Source organism: Rana temporaria, chromosome 5 (genome assembly GCF_905171775.1).
Source record: "Rana temporaria chromosome 5, aRanTem1.1, whole genome shotgun sequence".
NCBI classification, from domain to species: Eukaryota; Metazoa; Chordata; class Amphibia; order Anura; family Ranidae; genus Rana; species Rana temporaria.
This window is the reverse complement of record NC_053493.1, coordinates 277,194,285-277,218,994: the sequence shown is the minus strand read 5'-3', so window position 1 is coordinate 277,218,994 and position 24,710 is coordinate 277,194,285. Positions and strand designations below refer to the sequence as shown.

Here is a 24,710-nt window from a genome sequence, read left to right as displayed (position 1 = left end):
GTTATTGTACAATGTATACATTAAGAAGTAAGCAACACAAATATCATGCAATGTACATAAAGAAAATACATGCCCATGTCAGTACTTTGCCCATATTAAGATCAAACCGTATAATCAACACCGGTCAGGTATCTGGGTGGATCCGGACAATATGGATGGGATCCTTCCAGAGCCTGGAGTGGCTCTGTGACATAAAGCCTGCTGCTGGGTTATTCTGGATTGCAGGAGTGCACTCCTGCGACCCACATGATAAGTATGGCCAAAAGAGCTTTGGCCCAACTTCTCCTTTAAATGCGGCCCCTGACCTCAGCAAAATGACCACACATAATATTCAGCATATGTATTGCTAGAGAAGACTGCAGACATTCTAGAGGGAGTGATGGTCAAATACTGTGGATATGCTACTATGATTAGAGCAGTCTTTCTTAACCAGCGTTCCACAAACTCTTGGGTTCCTCCAGCCAGGGGCGGACTGACCATTTGGGAACTCAGGCACTGCCCGAGGGCCCCATGCCATTAGGGGGCCCCATCAGGGTTTCCAGGCTCAGTAAAACTAGGGGAAGTATGTAAAAATCTGTGTTTTTTTACATCTGTCCCTGATATGTCCAATACCGACATGCTTTTGATGTGAAAATCCCAAGATTTTAGCTGTCCCGCCTCTGCACCGCCCCCTGGCGTGATGGCCATCTGTAAGCCCGGGGGCCCCATAACCTTCTATTGCCCGGGGGCCCCATGAGTTGTCAGTCCACCCCTGCCTCCAGCGGTATCTAAGGGTTCCTTGAGCAACCAGCAATCTCTGACTCTCAGATAAGTCATCTCTGACACCAATCATCTTTTTAACTATCTGTAAGGCCTCGTCCACACGACCGAGGAACTTGTTGGAAAAGACACATCGTTTTCCTCGCCGAGTTCCTTGTTAGGCTTGTCGAGGAACTCGACAAGCTTGCTTTGCGTACACACTGTCAAGACAAAATCTCCTCGTTCTCAAATGCGGTGACATACAACCAGGGCCGGACTTACCATTGGGCTTGACTGGGCTCAAGCCCATGGGCCCCACCCAATAGGGGGCCCCCTTTAAAAAAAAATATATATATTTTTTTTTTTAGGGTTCCGGAGGTCCCAAGGGGCCGGAGGTCCCCAGGGCCCCGGACGGCAACCCCCCCCTTTTTGTATTTATTTTTTATATAAAAAATGTTTTTTTATATATTTTATATATATATATATATATATATTTTTTTTTTTATTATTATTATTATTATTAATATTATTAATAATAAAGGGTCCAGAGATCTTCAGGGCCCCCGGATGGCAACCCTCCTTTTTTTTTTATAAAAAAAAATATTTTTTTTTTATATATATTTTTTTTTTATTAAAGGGCTCAGAGGTCCCCATGGCCCCATGTGGCAACCTCCCCCTTTTAATGCATTTTTTATAAATGTTTTTTTTTTAATAAAGGGCCCAGAGGTTTCTTTTTTATTTTTATTAAAGGGCCCAGAGGTCCCCAGGGCCCCAGATGGCTACCCCCCTTTTTTTATATATACAGTACAGACCAAAAGTTTGGACACACCTTCTCATTCAAAGAATTTTCTTTATTTTCATGACTATGAAAATTATAGATTCACACTGAAGGCATCAAAACTATGAATTAACTCATGTGGAATTCTACATAACAAAAAAGTGTGAAACAACTGAAAATATATTTCATATTCTAGGTTCTTCAAAGTAGCCACCTTTTGCTTTGATTACTGCTTGGCACACTCTTGGCATTCTTTTGATGAGCTTCAAGAGGTAGTCGCCTGGCGCAGCACCCCATCACTCTCCTTCTTGGTCAAATAGCCCTTACACAGCCTGGAGGTGTGTTTGGGGTCATTGTCCTGTTGAAAAATAAATGATGGTCCAACTAAACGCAAACCGGATGGAATAGCATGCCGCTGCAAGATGCTGTGGTAGCCATGCTGGTTCAGTATGCCTTCAATTTTGAATAAATCCCCAACAGTGTCACCAGCAAAGCACCCCCACACCATCACACCTCCTCCTCCATGCTTCACGGTGGGAACCAGGCATGTAGAGTCCATCCGTTCACCTTTTCTGCGTCGCACAAAGACACGGGAGTTGGAACCAAAGATCTCAAGTTTGGACTCATCAGACCAAAGCACAGATTTCCACTGGTCTAATGTCCATTCCTTGTGTTCTTTAGCCCAAACAAGTCTCTTCTGCTTGTTGCCTTTCTTTAGCAGTGGTTTCCTAGCAGATATTCTACCATGAAGGCCTGATTCACACAGTCTCCTCTTAACAGTTCTAGAGATGTGTCTGCTGCAAAAGGTGGCTACTTTGAAGAACCTAGAATATAAAATATATTTTCAGTTGTTTCACACTTTTTTGTTATGTATAATTCCACATGTGTTAATTCATAGTTTTGATGCCTTCAGTGTAAATCTACAATTTTCATGGTCATGAAAATAAAAATAAAAATAAACTCTTTGATTGAGAAGGTGTGTCCAAACTTTTGGTCTGTACTGTATATATATTTTTCTTTATTTCTTTTTTTTTTGTAAACGCCCCCCCCCCACGCTCAATTTCAGGCGGCAGCACCCCCCCCCCCCGGTTCTCTGCCATGCCTTAAGCTGTGTAAGAGGCCCCAAAATTCCTGATGGCGGCCCTGCGTATACCTCCCAACACGACCGCATTCTGCTGGACTTTCCCGCACAGACAGCTTCTTCCCGCAGTCCCGTGAAAGGGTTAAGCAGGAGGAACCGGAGCGGTATGTGGAGGACTGTGGCTGCTGAAGGGAAGAAGGCCGACAGCCGGGCTAATGACAGTCTGTGGCCCCGGCTGTTGGCACAGGTGAGAGGCACCCCCCCTGCTCAACAACTTTAATGCGCCCCCCCGCTCTACAACTTCAATTCGCCCCCCCCCGCTCAACAACTTTAATGCGCATCCCCCCGCTCAACAACTATGATCCCCCCTCGCTCAACACCTTCGATCCCCCTCAATTCTCGGCTCCAGGGGGCCCCTTCAACACTCAAGCCCAGGGGCCCCCACCACCCTAAGTCCTGCCCTGCATACAACACATACAACGGCAGGGGAAGGTTCGATTCCACTGGCACAACTCTTGGGGCTGCTTTTGCTAATCTCATGTTACTGCGTGTTACGTAAAAGTTTGTTAAGAGACGATTTGCACTTTTCAGTCTGTTACAGCTTGAAAAATTTGTTATCTCCATTACAAATGCTACTTTTACTCCCGTCTCATACTTTATTATGAGCATGCGCGGGTTTCTTAGCATACACACGCTCAAGTTTCTCATCGAAAACCAGCCCGACGAGGAACAAGACGAGGAAATTGAGACTCCCGTCGAGGAAAAAGAGAACTTGTTCTCTTTTTTTCTCGTCGAGTTCCTCGACAGTTTCCTCGATGAAAAACGTACACATAACCGGTTTCCTCGGCAAAAAAGCTCTCCCACCAAGTTTCTTGATGGATTCTGCCGAGGAAAACGGTCGTGTGTACGAGGCCTAAGTTGAGCATTCTTTCCACTAACCACCAATGTAAGGATTATTCTTCCCACTGACCACCAATGTAAGGAGTATTCTTTCCACTGGCCACCAATGTAAGAAGCATTCTTTCCTCTGACCACCAGTGTAAGGAGTATTCTCCCCACTGACCACCAGTGTAAGGAGTATTCTCTCCACTGACCACCAGTGTAAGGAGTATTCTCCCCACTGACCACCAGTGTAAGGAGTATTCTCCCCACTGACCACCAGTGTAAGGATTATTCTCCCCACTGACCACCAGTGTAAGGAGTATTCTTCCCACTGACCACCAGTGAAAGGAGTATTCTCCCCACTGACCACCAATATAAGGAGAATTGTTCCCACTGACCACCAGTGTAAGGAGTATTCTCCCCACTGACCACCAACATAAGGAGTATTCTTCCCACTAGCCATTAATGTAAGGAGTATTCTTCCCACTGACCACTAATGTAAGGAGTATTTTTCCCACTGACCACCAGTGTAAGGAGTATTCTTCCCACTGACCACCAATGTAAGGAATATTCTTTCCACCATCCACCAATGTAAGAAGCATTCTTTCCTCTGACCACCAGTGTAAGGAATATTCTCCCCACTGACCACCAGTGTAAGGAGTATTCTCCCCACTGACCACCAGTGTAAGGAATATTCTCCCCACTGACCACCAGTGTAAGGAGTATTCTCCCCACTGACCACCAGTGTAAGGAGTTTTCTCCCCACTGACCACCAGTGTAAGGAGTATTCTCCCCACTGACCACCAGTGTAAGGTATATTCTTCCCACTGGCCAGCAGTGTAAGGAGTATTCTCCCCACTGACCACCAACTTAAGGAGTATTCTTCCCACTAGAAATAAAATAAAGGGAAACATTGTGCTTATCTGTACATAATAAATTAGGGAAGCAGCAGCTCTTGTGCGAATGCACTAGAATATATATGGAGAAAATGGGGGGGGGGGGGGGGGGGTAGAGCTGCTCTATAGCACCCGGACTCAGTTTGATCTACAGTCCATACATCAAAATAATAAACAGACCCTATGGGGGAACTGGATGGTACAAAAGAGTCTATATTCCTTCCAATATGAGAAAATCCTGCTGTACACGAGACAATCTTGTCACCACGTGAATCCACCGCAAACTCTTGTAGTGAGCGCCCGCCACCACTTATGTTAAGCAGCTTACCAGAGGGATAATGATAAACAGCAATCGGCTGTAACCCAGCCACGGTCTTTGGGGAGAGATCCTGCTCCCTGGATCGAATCAGCCCTTAGCTCCCGCAAGTGTGACCGGACACCACCACACGATTACATGTAGAGAATGGCAGACATAGTGTAGTACCGCAAGGATTTTTATTCATTTAAAAAAGTAATTCGTAAACTACTCACATGGTAGAGAAGACAAACATGCATTTTAAAATTTGTTGCCGGCCGGCGAACATACAGAGCGGAGCCCTTCCTCCTAACGTGATGACGTCACCGCACGTCCTAGCAGACGCGTTTCGTCATCGGACGTTGTCAATGTAAGGAGTATTCTTCCCACTGACCACCAATGTAAGGAGTATTCTTCCCACTGACCACTAATGTAAGGAGTCTTCTTCCCACTGACCACCAATGTTTTGAGTACTCTTCTCAATATGTTCCAATACAAAAAGCATTCTTCATGCTGGACACACTGCTAATGTCCTTTGAGCTGTAGATATGGTACTTGTTGGTGGGGGTTCACCAGGACCTAAAAGTATTTTTTTGGGTTCCTCCAATTTAATAAGGTTGAGAAAGCCGGGTTATAAGCTTGAGACACACTTCAGAAGACAGTGAGAGACTTATGCCGCGTTCACGCGATCAGAATTTCAGAAAACAAATGTTCGATGGGAGCTTGTTGTCGGAAATTCCGACCACGTGTAGGCTCTATCGGACATTTGCTGTCGGAATTTCCAACAACAAAAATTGATTCTCAAATTTTCCGACAACAAGTTTTGTACACAATTCCCACGCACAAAATTCCACACATGCTTGGAATCAAGCAGAACAGCCGCACTGCCAATTGAACTTCATTTTTCTTGGCTCGTCATACGTGTTGTACACCACTGCGTTCTTGACGCTCTTGACGTTCAGAATTCCCGACAACATTTGTGTCACTGTGTGTATGCAAGACAAGTTTGAGCCAACATCCGTCAGGAAAAAATCCACGGTTTTGTTGTCGGAATGTCCAATCGTCTGTACGCGGCATAAGAACGTGTTACATGAGGTTGGCAGAGATCTTGCTGTTACTTCCTTATAAAGCAATGCTCCAACCACAGACTTCTGGGGTGCACGGGCCACACAAGCAAAAGTACCAATGGGCCACATCCTAGGGCTACAAGTTTAGCTCTAGGGACCTGAACGATGATCAGTTGTTGTGAGTTTCTTACTTAGTTTGTTTTTCTGGCCTTAATTAATAACAGCAGACTTTTATGTTTTTATATTAATGTATTAATGAAATACTTTGTAATACACGTGTTCAACATGAAAAACATATGTAGTATCCACAACCAGCTTTTAATACAATTAAAACCACTCAGCGCCATCTAGTGTTGTCAGGCTATAACGGCAATTTTCTCCTAAGTAAAAGGTTTACAAATTTCAATTTTATATGATGTGAATTTTGCGAATTATTTATATAGTGCTTCATCCATGTCTTATTCAGTTCCCAGTAAACGTCACACAATTTTCCATTAAGTGTTCCAAACAATGTTTGTTTAGCAAAGGATGCTTGACACATTTTGACATACAGAATCTCAGATAATTAGGGCAATCCTGGGCATGTTTTGTGAGACCTCCTCTTGCTACATTTTCACTCTAACACATAGCTCTTCAATCATGTTATTGACACTATAATAACCACAGCATACCACGGGTATGATAACAATGATAAATAGGTACATTTATATATTATGATAAATTATTCACAATCCAGCAAAGCTGATTTAGAAGTTCCAGCAGATGCCTTCTGTTATAAATATATCATAGTGTTATCATACATGGGAGATGTGTGACTCCCGTGTCATCAGATTAATCATGTAATGGTATGAAAATAATAAGAGAAACCTCATCCAGCGATGTCATAAATGTGCAAGTCCACAGAGGTGATGATTTAATAATTGTGTATAGAAAAACCCTTTGAGTAAGGTCACACTTCATTGTAGCCAGCATGTGATTTCATGATGACTTGGGCTGTGTCATTGGACTTATTTTAGTGATCGGTGTATGGATCTCATATACTTATCATGTGGCTATACAATTCAGTGATTGCAGGTGATGCAACTGACAAGAACGATATTTGGTAATTAGACCCTAATGAGGTGATGACAAGAACAATCACTTTCAGAAGAAGCTTTGGTAATGGTGCAAACATTTCCCAGCATAGTGGAAAATGTATCGGATTGCTCGGTAATGGACATTTATTTAGTTAAAGAGTGGCATGGTTTTATTAGCCAAAAGGAAAAAATTGCATGTGTCATTCAGAAAGCAGATGAGCTAACCCGTCAAAACCAGGTATTCTCCCATTTATGACAGCCTTATAATTGGAGGTTGGCAGAGAAGCAGAGAAGCCCAAGGGCACCCAGAAGAAACCATGAAAGCCATGGTACCGCCTTTCCCATCTTACTGCTCTTCAAACCCCATTAATACTGCAAATACCGTATTTATCGCCCAGGCGCAGGCGTATAACACGCACCTTAATTTTATGAGGGAAGTCTCAGGAAAAAAAACATATTTTTTAAATAAACAACTTTGAAGCAAATTAAGACATTTAGTGCCCATGAATGTCCATCTGCAGCCTGATCAATGCCCATCTTCAGCCTAATCAATGCCCATCTGCAGCCTAATAAATGCCCTCAATACAGCCTGATCAATACCCTCAATGCAGTGTGATCAATGTCCTCAATGCAGCCTGATCAATACCCTCAATGCAGCCTGATCAATGCCCTCAATGCAGCCTGATCAATACCCTCAATGCAGCATGATCAATGTCCTCAATGCAGCCTGATCAATACCCTCAATGCAGCCTAATAAATGCCCTCAACGCAGCCTGATCAATACCCTCAATGCAGCCTGATCAATACCCTTAATGCAGCCTGATCAATGTCCTCAATGCAGCCTGATCAATGTCCTCAATGCAGCCTGATCAATACCCTCAATGCAGCCTGATCAATGTCCTCAATGCAGCCTGATCAATGTCCTCAATGCAGTCTGATCAATGACCTCAATGCAGCCTGATCAATGTCCTCAATGCAGCCTGATCAATGTCCTCAATGCAGCCTGATCAATACCCTCAATGCAGCCTGATCAATGTCCTCAATGCAGCCTGATCAATGTCCTCAATGCAGCCTGATCAATGCCCTCAATGCAGCCTGATCAATGCCCTCAATGCAGCCTGATCAATGCCCTCAATGCAGCCTGATCAATGCCCTCAATGCAGCCTGATCAAGGCTGCATTGAGGGCATTGATCACGATCAGGGGTCCCCAAACCTTCAAAACAAGAGGCCAGTTTACTGTCCTTTAGACTTTAGGGGGGCCAGACTGTGGCCATTGAGAGTAGAAAAGGTCCCGACTTCTGCAGGAAAAAACAATGCCCCATTGTTGGTGTCAGTGGAAGGAATTGTGCCCCATCATTGGTGTCATTGAAAGGAATAGTGCCCTTTCACACTGGTGACAGTAAAGGGGAATGTATGCCCCATTGTTGGTATAAGTGGATGAAACAGTGCCCCAAGGGCTGGGGGAAAAAAGCAAACAAAGGGCTGCATCTGGGCCACAGTTTGGAGACCACTGTTCTAAAATGTAATTTCTGATACAGACTTCCTTGCCAAGTTCGCAATCACAGTCCTGAAAAGTAAAATATTCAGGACTATAAGCACTGGAACTCTTCTAAAAGAGCTATGTATCTCATATACAATCTAACCTGAGCTTGGTGCAATATACAAAGTAATAAACCTGATGTTAAATGTGATGCTAGATGTTCATCAAGTACACCAGCTGATCCTTCACAATCTACATTACTATAAAGTTCTAGATTGTCATTTCTGGTTCAGATCGTGTCTAGTTCACAGTTACGGCACACAGAGAGGTAAGATATTTCTATCTACATAACGTACAATGACCAGTTCAGTACTATAAATACTGGAACTTTCTACGGAGCCATATATCTAAATATAATCTATACAATCTAACTTGAACTTGGTGCAATATACAATGTAACATTCCACATCTTGGACCTGATAGTAGACATTCCACAAGTACATGGTTTTCTACAATCTACAGTACTATAAAGTTTTCTGGTTCTGATTTCCTTGTCTAATTCATGGTAAAAGCATACAGAGGTAAATCATTTCTATGCAGATTATGTACAATAACCAGTTCAATACTATACACAATGGAACACTTCTATAGGAACCATGTATCAAAAGATGACTTATACAATCTAATCTTATCAAAAGATGATTTGTACAATCTAAGCTCAACCTTTTTAACATGGAGGAACCCCCAATAGTTCTCAGGGAACCCCTGAGAACTATATGTACATCCCATGGTGCATTAGTGTGGTGGTAAATGGGAAGAATGCTTCATATATATGTGGTCAGTGGAAGAAATGCTTCATACATTAGCGGTCAGTGGGATGAATGCTTCATACATTGGTGGTCAGTGGTAGGAATGCTTCTTAGTGGACTATGGGAGGAATGCGTTTTACATTGGTAGCCAGTGGGAGGAATGTCTCATATATTAGTGGTTCGTGGGAGGAATTCTTCTTACTTTGGTAGTCAGTGGGGGGAATGCCACGTGTATTAGTGGTCAGTGGGAGGAATTCTTCTTATTTTGGTAGTCAGTGGGGGGAATGCCACGTGTATTAGTGGTCAGTGGGAGGAATGCTTCTTACATTGGTGGTCAGTAGAGGAATTTCTCATATGCTAGTGGTCAGTGGGAGGAATGCTTCTTGCTTTGGTGGTCAGTGGGAGAAATGCCTCATATTTAATATTAGTGGTAAATAGGATGAATGCTTCTTACCTTGGTGGTCAATGGGAGGAATGCTTTATTTTCTAGCGGGAAGAATGCCTCATATATTAGTGGTCAGTGAGAGGAATGCCTCATATACAGTCTTAGTGATCAGTGAGAGGAATGCTTCTTACCTTGGTGGTTAGTGGGAGGAATGCCTCATATACAGTCTTAGCGGTCAGTGGGAGGAATGCATCTTACCTTGGTGGTTAGTGGGAGGAATGCCTCATATACAGTCTTAGTGATCAGTGGAAGGAATGCTTCTTACTTTGAAGGTCAGTGGGAGAAATGCCTCATATATTAATGGTCAGTGGGAGGAATGCCTCATATACTAGTGGTTAGTGGGTGGAATGCCTTATATGTCAGTGGTCAGTGGGAGGAATGCCTCATATACAGTCTTAGGCCCCGTACACACGACCGAGTTTCTCGGCAGGATTCAGCCAGAAACTCGGTTCAGAGCTGAATTCTGCCGAGAAACCCGGCCGTGTGTACACTTTCGGCCGGGGAAGCCGACGAGGACCTCGGCGAGGAAATAGAGAACATGTTCTCTATTTCCTCGTTGTTCAATGGCAAAAGTCGACGACTGAACTCGACGAGGAACTTGATGTGTTTGGCACGTCGAGTTCCTCGGTCGTGTGTACGGGGCCTCAGTGATCAGTGAGAGGAATGCTTCTTACCTTGGTGGTCAGTGGGAGGAATGCCTCATATACATCGTTAGCGGTCAGTGGGAGGAATGCTTCTTACTTTGAATGTCAGTGGGAGGAATGCCTCATATATTAATGGTTAGTGGGAGGAATGCCTCATATATTAATGGTCAGTGGGAGGAATGCCTCATATATTAGTGGTCAGTGGGAGGAATGCCTCATATATTACTGGTCAGTGGGAGGAATGCCTCATATACTAGTGGTCAGTGGGAGGAATGCCTCATATATTAATGGTCAGTGGGAGGAGTGCCTCATATACTAGTGGTGAGTGGGTGGAATGCCTTATATGTCAGTGGTCAGTGGGAGGAATGCCTCATATACAGTTTTAGTGGTCAGTGGGAAGAATGCTTCTTACATTGGTGGTCAATGGGAGGAATGCTTTATATAATAGTGGTCAGTGGGAGGAATGCCTCATATACAAGTAATCAGTAGGAGGAATTATTTGTACATTGGTGGTCAGTGGGAGGAATGTCTCATATATTAGTGGTCAGTGGGAGGAATGCTTGTTACATGGGGTGTCAATAGGAGGAATTCTTGATACCTTGGTGGTAAGTGGGAGGATTGCCTCTTACATTGGTGGTCAATGGGAAGAATGTCCTCCTTACAGTTTGCTAAAAAAAAAACAATTGTTGTCATTGGTTACAAAGACAGACATTGTTCATTGCTCAAAGAACCCTGAAAAACCTCCAGAGGAACCCTTAGGATCCAAAGAACCCTGCATGAGAATGACCGATTCATACAATCTAATCAAAATTTGCTGCAATGTACAATGTAATAATCCAGATGTTAAACATAAAGCCAGGTGTTCTTCATTTACACTAAATGATCTTCTACCATCTATATTATAGTTATATAAACTATATCTAGTTATAACTTTTTATTTCTAACACAGATATTCTTGTCTATTTTGCAGTCCCAGTAAACAAAAGTAAATATTTCCATCCAAATCATGTACAATGACTGGTTCAGTATTATACAGCATACTGGAACTCTTCTAAATCATTGAATAATTGTATATAATATAACCTGAACTTGGTGCAACATACAATGTAACAATCTTTATGTTAACATGATGCCTGATGTTCTACAAATACACTCTCATCTCCTACCATCTGTGTTCATGAACGTTGTATATTGTCTTTTCTGATACAGATCTTCTTGTCTGCTTCTCAGTCACAGCACACAGAAGAAAAAGATTTTTCTGCAGGTTATGTACAGTGACCAGTTCAGTGCTATAAACACTTGAACTCTTGTAAAGAACCCTGTATAAAAATATGATTCATACCACCTACACTTGGTGGAATACACAATGTAATAATCTAGATGTTCTAGAAGTACACTATGGATCTTCTATGATATGCATTAATATACAATTGTAGATCGTCGCTAGCTTACAGTCAGAAGACAAATAGGTAAAGTATTTCTATACACATTATGTTCAATGACCTATTCAATGCTATATACACTTCTAAAGGAGAAATACTGTATATGAAAAGATGATTTATACAATCTAATCTCAACCTTTTTAACATGGAGGAACCCCCAATAGTTCTCAGGGAAGCCCTGGCAATAATTGCTATATGTACAACCCATAGTGCATTAATGTGGTGGTCAGTAGGAGGAATTCTTCTTACATTGATGGTCAGTGGAAGGAATGCTTCAAGTATTATCTAACATGATTTTGGTGCTGTGATGCGAGATACAGTACAGATACAGTACAGCTAGCTATGTTTTTGGCAATCTAAATTACTATAAAGTTGCAGATTGTCTCTTCTGCCTCAGATCTTGTCTAGTTCTCAGTCACAGCACACAGAAGTCAAATCATTCTCTCCACATTATGGACAATGATCAGCTCAGTATTATATACACTATAACTCTTCTAAAGAACCATGAACTAACTATTCCTCATATTATACCATCTAACCAGAACTTGTTGCAAGTACAATGCTGTAACGGAAAGGCCGTGACACCCAGAGACCTTTGAAGGATGTGGGGTACTCCTGTGCCAGCTTCATTAATGACTCTTGGGTCTAGGGCCATTGTATGCCCCTTTTGGGCATAGGGTGACTGAGAAATAATAATGTATGTCTTGCAGGAGATCTGGACATATTACAGGTGATTTCATGCTGACCCACAACAGGTCAATAAGAGACCTTCAATGCTTAAACTAGACTGTTGAGATGCTAACTAAGTCTGCTACTGTGGTGATGTGGATTGAAGATGAGAGTCAGCCTGGCTGGCTATTATGGGATGTTAAAGTATCTTGCTGTGATTACATTCTGTGTCCATTGTACTAATTAAGTCTGTAAAGGTCAGATGTCTAACTTTTAGGTGTTAATTGAGCCTGGCTCCTGAAAGACATTCCATTGTGTGATGCTAATGACACTGTTCGTGTGAAAAGCCTATTGATGTGGAATGTGACTTGTTAACTGTAGTAATTACCCCCTCTAAATGCGGAGACAGAATGTCTGTCTGGATGTGGGGTGGAGAGTTTCTTTGTTCCTTTGATTACTGTAACATGTTGTACTGTATATAAGAAAGCTAAGGTACCATTAAAAGTATTCATTCATTCATTTTGAAACCAGAAAGAACAGAGCTTGTGTCTCGTCTTAATTCTGGGGGAATGGATCGTGTCTGTTGGATGGTTGGAGTGTCGGATAAGCTGTCGTGGGGCGATGGAATGGAATATCGTAAACGGTGGTGACCGTTCCAAATGCCTTAAAGGATCACTAAAGAATTTTTTTTTTTTTAAATAACAAACACGTGCAGCTCATTTTGCACAGAGTAGCCCAAACCTGGTCTCCTGGGGTCCCTCTGTGACTGTCTCGGCCCCCCCCTGCAAGGACTCAACACCTTATGGTGTTGAGTCCTTGTGGGCGCGCTCCTGTGATACAGCCGGCAGCCATAGCCACTCACTGTATCACTCGGCCCCGCACCCGGTGTGCCAAATCATTGGAAGTGATTGACAGCAGCGCAAGCCAATGGCTGCGTTGCTTTCAATCAACCAATGAATGAGCCGGGAAGACGGACGAGAAGCCTGCTCATTTACGGTGCAGGACTTTCGAGGGATCAGGTAAGTAATCGGGGGGGCCACTAATACTCGGATGTTTTTTTCACCTTAATGCATAGAAGGTGAAAAAACATTTACATTTACAACCCCTTTAAAATACCTCTCTCCACATTATGTGCAATGACCAGCTCAGTACTACAGCGGGGAAATTAATTATTTTATCCCTTGCAGATTTTGTAAATTGAGTTGAAGTTCAGTGAGTAAAATAAGTATTTGACCCCCTACCATCTAACAATAATTCTGCCTCCCACAGACTGGCTACAAATCTCACAGACTGGCTACTGACTGGTATGTGCTCTCGTGGTACACAGATTAGTCCTGTCAATTCAAGAAGGATGTTCCTAACGACAACTCATTATTATTCTGTGGACAGGCTGACACCTGCCCACAGAATATTTCTTCTATTCAAACCTCAAAATCATGGACAAGACCAAAGACCTGTCAAAGGAAGTCAGAGACACGAATGTAGACCTGCACAAGGCTGGGATGGGCTACAAGACAATCAGCAAGAAGCTTAGTGAGAAGGAGACAACTATTGGAGCGATTATTCACAAATAAAAGAAATACAAAATAACCATCAATTACCCCTGGTCTGGAGCTCCATGTCAGGTTTCGCCTCATGGGGGTAGGGATGATCATGAGATAAGTGAGGGGTCAGCCCAAACTACATGGGAGGAGCTTGTGAATGATGTGAAGGCAGTTGGGACCACAGACAACAAACAAACCATTGGTACCACAATACGCAGCCATTGACTGAAATCCTGCAGCACCCCCAAGGTCTCTCTTCTCAAGATGGCGCATGTACAGGCCCATCTGAAGTTTGCCAATGAACATCTAAATGGTTCAGAGAAGGATTGGGAGAAAGTTTTGTGGTCAAATGAGACCAAAATTAACCCCCTTTGGCATTAACGCTACTCGCTGTGTTTGTAGGAAGAAAAATTATGACTTTGACCCTAAGAACACCATCCCTATAGTCAAGCACGAAGGTGGAAACATTATGCTTTGAGGCCATCTCTCTGCTAAAGATACAGGCCAACTTTGCCACATTGAGGGGCAAATGGACAGGGCCATGTATTGTAAAATCTTGGATGAGAACGTTCTTTCCTCAGCCAGAACACTGAAGATGGGTCATGGATGGTTCTTCCAGCATGACAATGACCCAAAACATACCAAAAGCAACAAAGGAGTGGCTCAAGAAGAAGCACATTAAGGTCATGGAGTGGCCCAGCCAGTCTCCAGACCTTAATCCTATAGAAAATGTATTGAGGGAGCTAAAACTTCCAGTTGCCAAGTGACAGCCAGGAAACCTTAAGGATTTAGAGAAGATCTTTAAAGAAGAGAGGACCAAAATCCTTTTGGTGTGTGCAAAGCTGGTTACCAACTATAAGAAACGTCTTACCTCTGTGCTTGCCAACAAGGGTTTCTCAACCAAGTACCAAGTCATGTTCTGCTTGGGGATCAAATACGTATTTTACTCACTGAACTGCAACTCAATTTCTAAAATTTGTATCATGTTTTTTTTGCTGGATTTGTGGTTGATATTCTGTCTCTATCATTTAAACTACGCATATGTTAAAAATTATAGACCCCTCATTTCCTTGTAAGTGGGCAAACTTACAAAATCTGCAGGGGATCAAATAATTATTTCCCCCACTGTATATACACCACAACTCTTCTAAAGAACCATAAACTGACTATTATTCCTATTATACCATCTAACCAGAACTTGTTGCAAATACAATGTAATAATCTAAATGTTCTACAAGTATAGTAGAGGATCTTCTACAACCTACCTTAATATAAATTTGTAATTTGTGGTTCAGATCTTGTCTAGTTCTCGGCACACAGAAGTAAAATCATTCTCTCCACATAATGTACAATGACCAGCTCAGTACTATATACACTAAAACTCCTCTAAAGAACCATGAACTAAATATCATTCATATCATACCATCTAACACTTGTTGCAAATACAATGTCATAATCAGGATGTTCTACAAGTTTAGCAGAGGGTCTCCTACAATCAGGGCTGGTATAAAGATTTTTTACACCCTAGGCGAAACCTCATTTTGCCGCCCCCCCCCCCCGGATTCACCCCTGACTCCACCCACTTTCCCCCTGTCCATGTAAACCCCACTGTTTTAATGAAGCGCCCATCAAATGCGTCCCACCAGCACCCATCAAATGTAGCCTCACCAGCACCCATCAATGCAGCCTCACCAGCGCCCATCAAATGCATCCCACCAGCACCCATCAAATGTAGCCTCACCAGCACCCATCAATGCAGCCTCACCAGCGCCCATCAAATGCAGCCTCTCCAGCACCTATTAATGCAGGCTCACAAACGCCCATCAAATGCAGCCGACCAGTGCCCACAGGGCTGGTGCAAGGATTTTTGACACCCTAGGCGAAACCTCATTTTGCCGCCCCCCACTTTGGCTCTGCCCCTGACTCCACCCCCTTTGCCCTTGTAACACATGTGACTTGACACATATACTGACCTACCTGACAAGGGCCAGTGCTAGCCAATTTTGTGCCCTAGGCACGACCAGCTAATTGGGGAGGAGGGGAGAGGGGGGCTAAGAGAGAGGGGGACTGAGAGGGCGGCTGTAAGAGAGGGAGGCTTTGAGAGAAGAGGGGTTGAGAGAGTGGGGGGCATGAGAGAGGTAGGAGGGAGGGCTGAGAGAGAGAGGTAGGTAGGAGGGAGGGAGGGCTGAGAGAGAGAGGTAGGAGGGAGGGCTGAGAGAGAGGTAGGAGGGAGGGCTGAGAGAGAGGTAGGAGGGAGAGGGGGGCTGAGGGAGAGGGGAGCTGAGAGAGAGGGAGAGGGGGGCTGAGGGAGAGGGGGGCTGAGAGGGAGGGAGAGGGGGGCTGAGAGAGAGGGGGTGTTAGGAGAGTGGGGGCTGAGAGAGGCAGTGCTAAGAATGGAGGGAGGGCTAAGAGAGGGGGGCTGATCGAGATGGGTGGGTTGATAGACAAGTGGGCTAAGGGGGGGCTGAGAGAATAGGGAGGGGGCTTAGAGAGAGGGGGGCTGAGAGAATAGGGAGGGCTAGGAGAAAGGGAGGGCCTTAGAGAGAGAGGGGGTTGAGAAAATAGGGAGGGCTGAGAGAGGGGGGGATGGCTGAAAGACAAGGGGCTGAGAGAGAAAGGAGGGGGGGGGGTGGCTGAGAGTATAGGGATGGCTGAGAGTATAGGGATGGCTGAGGGTATAGGGAGGGCTGAGGGTATAGGGATGGCTGAGAGTATAGGGATGGCTGAGAGTATAGGGATGGCTGAGGGTATAGGGATGGCTGAGGGTATAGGGAGGGCTGAGAGTATAGGGATGGCTGAGAGTATAGGGATGGCTGAGAGTATAGGGATGGCTGAGGGTATAGGGATGGCTGAGGGTATAGGGAGGGCTGAGGGTATAGGGAGGGCTGAGGGTATAGGGATGGCTGAGGGTATAGGGAGGGCTGAGGGTATAGGGAGGGCTGAGGGTATAGGGATGGCTGAGGGTATAGGGAGGGCTGAGAGTATAGGGATGGCTGAGGGTATAGGGAGGGCTGAGGGTATAGGGATGGCTGAGGGTATAGGGATGGCTGAGGGTATAGGGATGGCTGAGGGTATAGGGATGGCTGAGAGTATAGGGATGGCTGAGGGTATAGGGATGGCTGAAGGTATAGGGATGGCTGAGGGTATAGGGATGGCTGAGGGTATAGGGATGGCGGAGGGTATAGGGAGGGCTGAGAGTATAGGGATGGCTGAGGGTATAGGGATGGCTGAAGGTATAGGGATGGCTGAGGGTATAGGGAGGGGGCTGATCAAGAGGGGAGGACTGAGAGGGGGGCTTAGAAAGAGGGGAGGGGGCTTGAGAAAGGGAGGGGAAGTTGGGGGGAGATAAGAGACTCCTAGCCCTGTCACTGCAGTCCCACCTCTGTCCCAGTCTCTGTCTGCAGGTGTGTTTGACGACAGACAGTACCTTCCATGCAATGATGTCAGTCTCCTGCACGATCCGTCCAATTCCAGTGGCTCCCGCAGGCTCAGCAGTCCTGCCCGTCCTCTGTGCCCCCAGTGAGCAGCGAGCCTGTCTGTCCTCCAGCTCCGGTCCTCACATCAGAGCATGTAGAGGAACTTGGAGCAGTCCATGCTCTGGAAGGCAGCATGGGGTACGATGTGCCCGCTTGTCTCCTGGGGAGGCGGGGTCAGGGGACGAGGTCAAGGAGGAGGCGGTGCCACAGTGGAGCTCTTCTCCCAAATCCCGGGCTTATCTGCGCTCGAGTCGGCTGGCCCCTCGCTGTTCACTGCCATTATAGCGATGGATGCCCAGCCGCCCACGCCTCCCCAAGGGTGCTGCTGATTGCCGCGCAGTCACACACATGGTGCTTGACAGCCGGGTAGAGGACGAGGCACATTGATATGCTCCAGGCACCCTCTCCTCCCAGTAGAGTATAGTTAAGCCAGCGGCCGTGGCTGCGCTCTAGGCGGCAGTGCGCTCTAGGCGACTGCCTAATCTGCCTAGTGGTAGCGCCGGCCCTGAGTGCCCATCAAATGCAGCCGCACAAGTGTCCATCAATGCAGCCTCACCAGCGCCCATCAAATGCAGCCTACAGTACCAGTGCCAATCAATGCAGCCTCACCAGCGTCCATCAATGCAGCCTCACCAGCATACATCAAATGCAGCCTCACCAGCGCCCATCAAATACAGCCTCACCAGGGCCCATCAATGCAGCCTCACCAGCGCCCATCAATGCAGCCTCACCAAGTCCATCAAATGCAGCCTACCAGCGCCCATCAATGCAGCCTCACCAGCGCCCATCAAATTTAGCTTCACCAGCACCCATCAAATGTAGCCTCACCAGCCCCCATCAAATGCAGCCAACTAGTGCCCATCAATGAATGTTTGCTTGCTTCCATTCATTCAGGTGTCTGGACACAGACACTGTGTGCGAATGAAGCAGCGGCTGTCTGCTGATGCTGAGACTTAGTTGCTTACTGCAGAGATAAGAAAGTAGAAACACCAGTGGGTGGGCGCCCTAGGCATCTGCCTAGTTTACCTAGTGGTAGCACTTGCCCTGTCTACAATCTACATTAATATAAAGTTGTAGTTTGTCATTTGTGGTTCACATCTTGTCTTGTTCTCAGTCACAGAGAAGTAAAATAGTTCTTTCTAGATTCTGCACAATGACCAGTTCAAATAATCACTGGAACTCTTCTGTATCAAAAAAGAATACAATCTAACGTGTAATTGGTTCAATATACAATGTAATAACTTAGATCAGGATCTTAAAGTGGGGGTTCACCTAAAAATACATTTTTAACATAACATTCAGCCGAGTTGTCCTAATGACAATCGGCTGTTTTTTTTTTTTTTTTCGTACATACCGTATTTTTACCGCCGCTTCCGGGTATGTCTTCTGCGGGACTGGGCGTTCCTAATTGATTGACAGGCTTCCGACCGTCGCATACTGCGCGTCACGAGTTGCCGAAAGAAGCCGAACGTCGGTGCGCAGGCGCCGTATAGAGCCGCACCGATGTTCGGCTTCTTTTGGCAACTCGTGACGCGCTGTATGCGACGGTCGGAAGCCTGTCAATCAGATAGGAACGCCCAGTCCTGCAGAAGACATACCCGGAAGCGGCGGTGAAAATACAGTATGTACGGGGGGGGGGGGGGACAGCCGATTTTTATTAGGACAACTCGGATGAATGTAATGTTAAAAATGTATTTTTGGGTGAACCCCCGCTTTAATTAGAGTTCCATGGAGTCCTAGGGTTCCGGTTGCTAGGGGTTCCTTGAGCGATGAGCAATTTCTTCATCTCAGATATGTTCCCACTATACCCACTATTGATCTTTTTTAGCTATCGGTAAGGGGGTAATTCTTCCCATAGACCCCAAGTGTAAAGAGCATTACCATCACACTAATGTATCATGAGTATAGAGTAACTTGGTTTGAGAGCGTTTTGCAAGATAAGCAAAATGTTTTAATAAATTTTGCCTTGATATACAAGCGATGTCTTGATATAAGAGTAGCATCATGTCAGTGAGTATAAAAGAGAAGAGAGGAGCCTCTAAGTGTAGCAATATGGTTACATTTAATGAAGGTACAACATTTAGCAACTTATTGCTACACTTAGCGGTGCCTCTCTTCTCTTTTATACCCTGTAAAATATATATATATATACAAGTGCTTTGGATTACAAGCATGTTTCTGGAACCAATTATGCTCGCAAACCAAGGTTTTACTGTATAGTCATTTTTGTCAGGGGTTCCCTGAGTCCAGAGAGTTTTTCTCTATGTTGAAAAGGTTGAGAAAGGCTGATTGAGATGTTAAGCATGTAGGACAAGCACAGTGGGGGACCTTCTACAATCTCTTTCTATGGAGTTGTCATTCCTAGTTTAGATCTAATTTGTAATCGCAGCACACAGAAGTCAAACATTTCTCTCCTCATTATGTTCAATGAGCAGATGAGTTTGTAAACACTGGAACTCTTCTACTATAACAATGTATCAAAATAGGATTTCTAACCTGAACTTGATTGCATATACAGCGAACTAATAAGGTGAACATGATGGCAGATGTACAAGTAGAGTAGACTATATATACTACATAAGAAAGTACACCTCATGATCCAGTATGTGAAGATCCTGTGCTGGAGGTAGAAACAATCAGACTACAAGAAGTGTATGGGAGATCTGAGAGAATTGCGATCCCACACATTGGCAGACATCGGTACCTACCAGTCCTGCCAGGATCTGGGTGCTCTCTTGGTCGGTGCAGCGATCAGAGAAGACAGTTCGGTGTACGAAGAGGAAAGTGGTGACAAAGATCCAGCAGCAGATCCAGAAAAGTAGGAGCAGCAGAGTGTTCTTCTTGCTGATCCTCCTCAGTATCATGGTAGATGAGTGCGATGTAGATCAGTGCGATGTGGCCATGCTCCTGGATGGAGGAGGCAGAGCGGGTGGTGACAGCGGAGGGGCAGAGCCGGGTGGTGACAGGCGGAGGGGCAGAGCCGGGTGGTGACAGCGGACGGCTCCCTCCCAGGCACATCCCGCTGTATGCACGGACTGTCCGACACACTTGTATTGGAGCCACGTAGTTCCGCCTTGTATGCTGGAGACAGCGATGTACACGGGGGATGGAGGGAGCCCAGGCTACATGTCTGCCAGGAACAGTCCAGTGCCCACACAGCCAGGCTCAGCACAATGGTAGCATTGTATTGGTGAATGGAATCCGGGGCCACCGGTCACTGAGCTGGAGGCAGGTCACTGAGATCTACATACCGGGACTGATGTGGTCATCATCACTGACAGGGTTTGTAGAAGACCCATGGAGATCACAGCTAAGCTCCCCAACCTGTTTTCACCCACCGAACCCTTTATATATATTTATCAATAGGATACCTGAGCCTCGGAGCATGTACACATGAGATAAACCTCACATCTGAAGCCCCTCATGTCAGAGGTGCCTACATCGAATCAGAGGTCCCCCTATTTTATCAAAGTTCCCACAATCATGTCAGAGGTTCTTTAATCACATCAAAGTGCCCCTTCAAGTCAAAGATAACCCCATAAGTACTTCATTCACATCAGAGCCCCCTTTACATCAGAGATTACCCCATCAAATCAGAGGTTGTCCTATCAAAACAGATGTCCCTCCACCACATCAGAGGTCCCCCTATCATATCAGACTCCCCGTCACATCAGAGGTCCCCCATCACACCAAAGGTCCCACAATCATGTCAGTGGTTCCCCAATCACATCAAACCCCCCCCCCACACTTCATGTCAGAGATGCCCCCATAACCCCATAAGTACTTCATTCACATCAGAGCCCCCTTCACATCAGAGATTACTCCACCAAACCAAATGTGCCTCCATCACATCAGAGGTCCCCCTATCATATCAGACTCCCCCATCACATCAGAGGTCCCGCATCACACCAAAGGTCCCACAATCATGTCAGAGGTTCCCCAATCATATCAAAATCCCCCCTCCACTTCATGTTAGAGATGCCCCCATAACCCTATAGGTACTTCATTCACATCAGAGCCCCCTTCACATCAAAGATTACCCACATCAAATCAGAGGTTACCCCATCAAACCAGATGTCCCTCCAGCACATCAGAGGTCCCCTAGTCCCCCATCACATTAAAGGTCCCACAATCGTGTCAGAGGTTCCCCAATCACACCAACCCCCCCCCCTTCATGTCAGAGATACCCTTATAACCCCATAGGTACTTAATTCACATCAGAGTCCCCTACACACCAGAGATTACCCCATCAAATCAGAGGTTACCCCACCAAACCAAATGTCCCTCCACCACTTTAGAGGTCCCCCTATCTGTCATATCAGACTCCCCCGTCACATCAGAGGTCCCCCATCACACCAAAGGTCCCACAATCATGTCAGAGATTCCCCAATCACATCAAAGTCCCCCCCCCCCACTTCATGTCAGAGATGCCCCCATAGGTACTTCATTCACATCAGAGCCTCTCTTCACATTAGAGATTACCCCATTAAATCAGAGGTTACCCCATCAAACCAGATGTCCCTCCACCACATCACAGGTCCCCCTATCATATCAATCATATCAGGTCCCCATCATATCAAAGGTCCCACAATCATGTCAGAGGTTCCCAAATCACTTCAAAGGCACCCCTTTCACATCCGACATACCCCCTCTCGCGTCAGAGGTCCCCCATCGCATCAGAGATCCTTCCTTCATGTCAGAGGTACCCCCATAACCTCTTAGGTACTTCATTTACATCAGAGCCCCCTTGACATCAGAGTACCCTTCACATCAGAGATTACACCATCAAATCAGAGGTTACCCCATCAAACCAGATGTCCCTCCACCACATCAGAGGTCACCCTATCATATCAAAAATGGAAAGGAAGGGGGGGAGGAGGGAATGCAAGTTAATTCACTAATAGGTAGGTATCCTGAATGTATTGGATATCTACAGTGAGGAAAATAAGTATTTGAACACCCTGCTATTTTGCAAGTTCTCCCACTTGGAAATCATGGAGGGGTCTGAAATTGTCATCGTAGGTGCATGTCCACTGTGAGAGACATAATCCAATTTTTTTTTCCAGAAATCACAATTTATGATTTTTTAACTATTTATTTGTATGATACAGCTGCAAATAAGTATTTGAACACCTGTCTATCAGCTAGAATTCTCACCCTCAAAGACCTGTTAGTCTGCCTTTAAAATGTCCACCTCCACTCCATTTATTATCCTAAATTAGATGCACCTGTTTGAGGTCATTAGCTGCATAAAGACACCTGTCCACCCCATACAATCAGTAAGAATCCAACTACTAACATGGCCAAGACCAAAGAGCTGTCCAAAGACACTAGAGACAAAATTGTACACCTCCACAAGGCTGGAAAGGGCTACGGGGAAATTGCCAAGCAGCTTGGTGAAAAAAGGTCCACTGTTGGTAGGGTTGCCACCTCATCCCTTTAAAACAGAACACATATGAATTACACAGGTTCTGAGGCTAATTAAGGTGGTAATTAGACTCATTTGGTGCCTTACCTGCATTAAATTAGCCCCAGAACCTGTGTAATTCATATGTGTTCTGTTTTAAAGGGATGAGGTGGCAACCATAACTGTTGGAGCAATCATTAGAAAATGGAAGAAGCTAAACATGACTGTCAATCTCCCTCGGAATGGGGCTCCATGCAAAATCTCACCTCGTGGGGTCTCAATGATCCTAAGAAAGGTGAGAAATCAGCCCAGGACTACACGGGAGGAGCTGGTCAATGACCTGAAAAGAGCTGGGACCACCGTTTCCAAGGTTACTGTTGGTAATACACAAAGACGTCATGGTTTGAAATCATGCATGGCACGGAAGGTTCCCCTGCTTAAACCAGCACATGTCAAGGCCCGTCTTAAGTTTGCCAATGACCATTTGGATGATCCAGAGGAGTCATGGGAGAAAGTCATGTGGTCAGATGAGACCAAAATATAACTTTTTGGTCATAATTCCACTAACCGTGTTTGGAGGAAGAAGAATGATGAGTACCATCCCAAGAACACCACCCCTACTGTAAAGCATGGGGGTGGTAGCATCATGCTTTGGGGGTGTTTTTCTGCACATGGGACAGGGCGACTGCACTGTATTAAGGAGAGGATGACCGGGGCCATGTATTGCGAGATTTTGGGCAACAACCTCCTTCCCTCAGTTAGAGCTTTGAAGATGGGTCGAGGCTGGGTCTTCCAACATGACAATGACCCGAAGCACACAGCCAGGATAACCAAGGAGTGGCTCTGTAAGAAGCATATCAAGGTTCTGGCGTGGCCTAGCCAGTCTCCATACCTAAACCCAATAGAGAATCTTTGGAGGGAGCTCAAACTCCGTGTTTCTCAGCGACAGCCCAGAAACCTGACTGATCTAGAGAAGATCTGTGTGGAGGAGTGGGCCAAAATCCCTCCTCCAGTGTGTGCAAACCTGGTGAAAAACTACAAGAAACGTTTGACCTCTGTAATTGCAAACAAAGGCTACTGTACCAAATATTAACATTGATTTTCTCAGGTGTTCAAATACTTATTTGCAGCTGTATCATACAAATAAATAGTTAAAAAAATCATACATTGTGATTTCTGGATTTTTTTTTTTGATTATGTCTCTCACAGTGGACATGCACCTACGATAACAATTTCAGACCCCTCCATGATTTCCAAGTGGGAGAACTTGCAAAATAGCAGGGTGTTCAAATACTTATTTTCCTCACTGTATAAGGGGTTGCTGTAACCGTAATAACATATGAATGGGTTGAAGAGGGAATAAGTGGGGGGATGGGAAGTGGTCTAAGTGAAGACCGAAATGATAAGGGGTTACTTTAGGCGGCAGTAAATGACCTAGGAAAGTTGTTAGTAAATATAACAACATTTTATTAAGCATTAATAAATTAATGCAAAAGGTTAAAAAATGTTTCTTGGTCTTGATGTTTAACCAAGAAACATTTTTTAACCTTTTGCATTAATTTATTAATGCTTAATAAAATGTTGTTATATTTACTAACAACTTTCCTAGGTCATTTACTGCCGCCTAAAGTAACCCCTTATCATTTCGGTCTTCACTTAGACCACTTCCCATCCCCCCACTTATTCCCTCTTCAACCCATTCACCCTATCATATCAGACTCCCCTGTCACATCAGAGGCCCCCCATCACATCAAGGGTCCCACAATCATGTCAGAGGTTCCCCAATCACATCAAAGTCCCCCCTTCATGTCAGAGATACCCCCATAACCCCCATAGGTACTTCATTCACATCAGAGCCTCCCTTCACATTAGAGATTGCCCCATCAAAGGTCCCACAGTGATGTCAGAGGTTCCCCCAATCACATCAAAGGCACCCCTTTCACATCTGACATACCCCCCATCGCGTCCGAGGTCCCCCAT

At 45.1% G+C, this 24,710-nt stretch overlaps 1 protein-coding gene across 1 annotated transcript in view; it reads right to left on the bottom strand.

The window, feature by feature from the left end:
* Nucleotides 1-20,541, bottom strand: part of DIPK1C (divergent protein kinase domain 1C) — a 152,152-nt gene extending 131,611 nt beyond the window's left edge. The window contains exon 1 of the mRNA XM_040353889.1: nucleotides 20,032-20,541. Within this exon, the coding sequence (XP_040209823.1) occupies nucleotides 20,032-20,187 (156 nt within the window). The 5' untranslated portion in view covers nucleotides 20,188-20,541. The remainder of the gene's footprint in view (nucleotides 1-20,031) is intronic.
* Nucleotides 20,542-24,710: the final 4,169 nt, after the last annotated feature.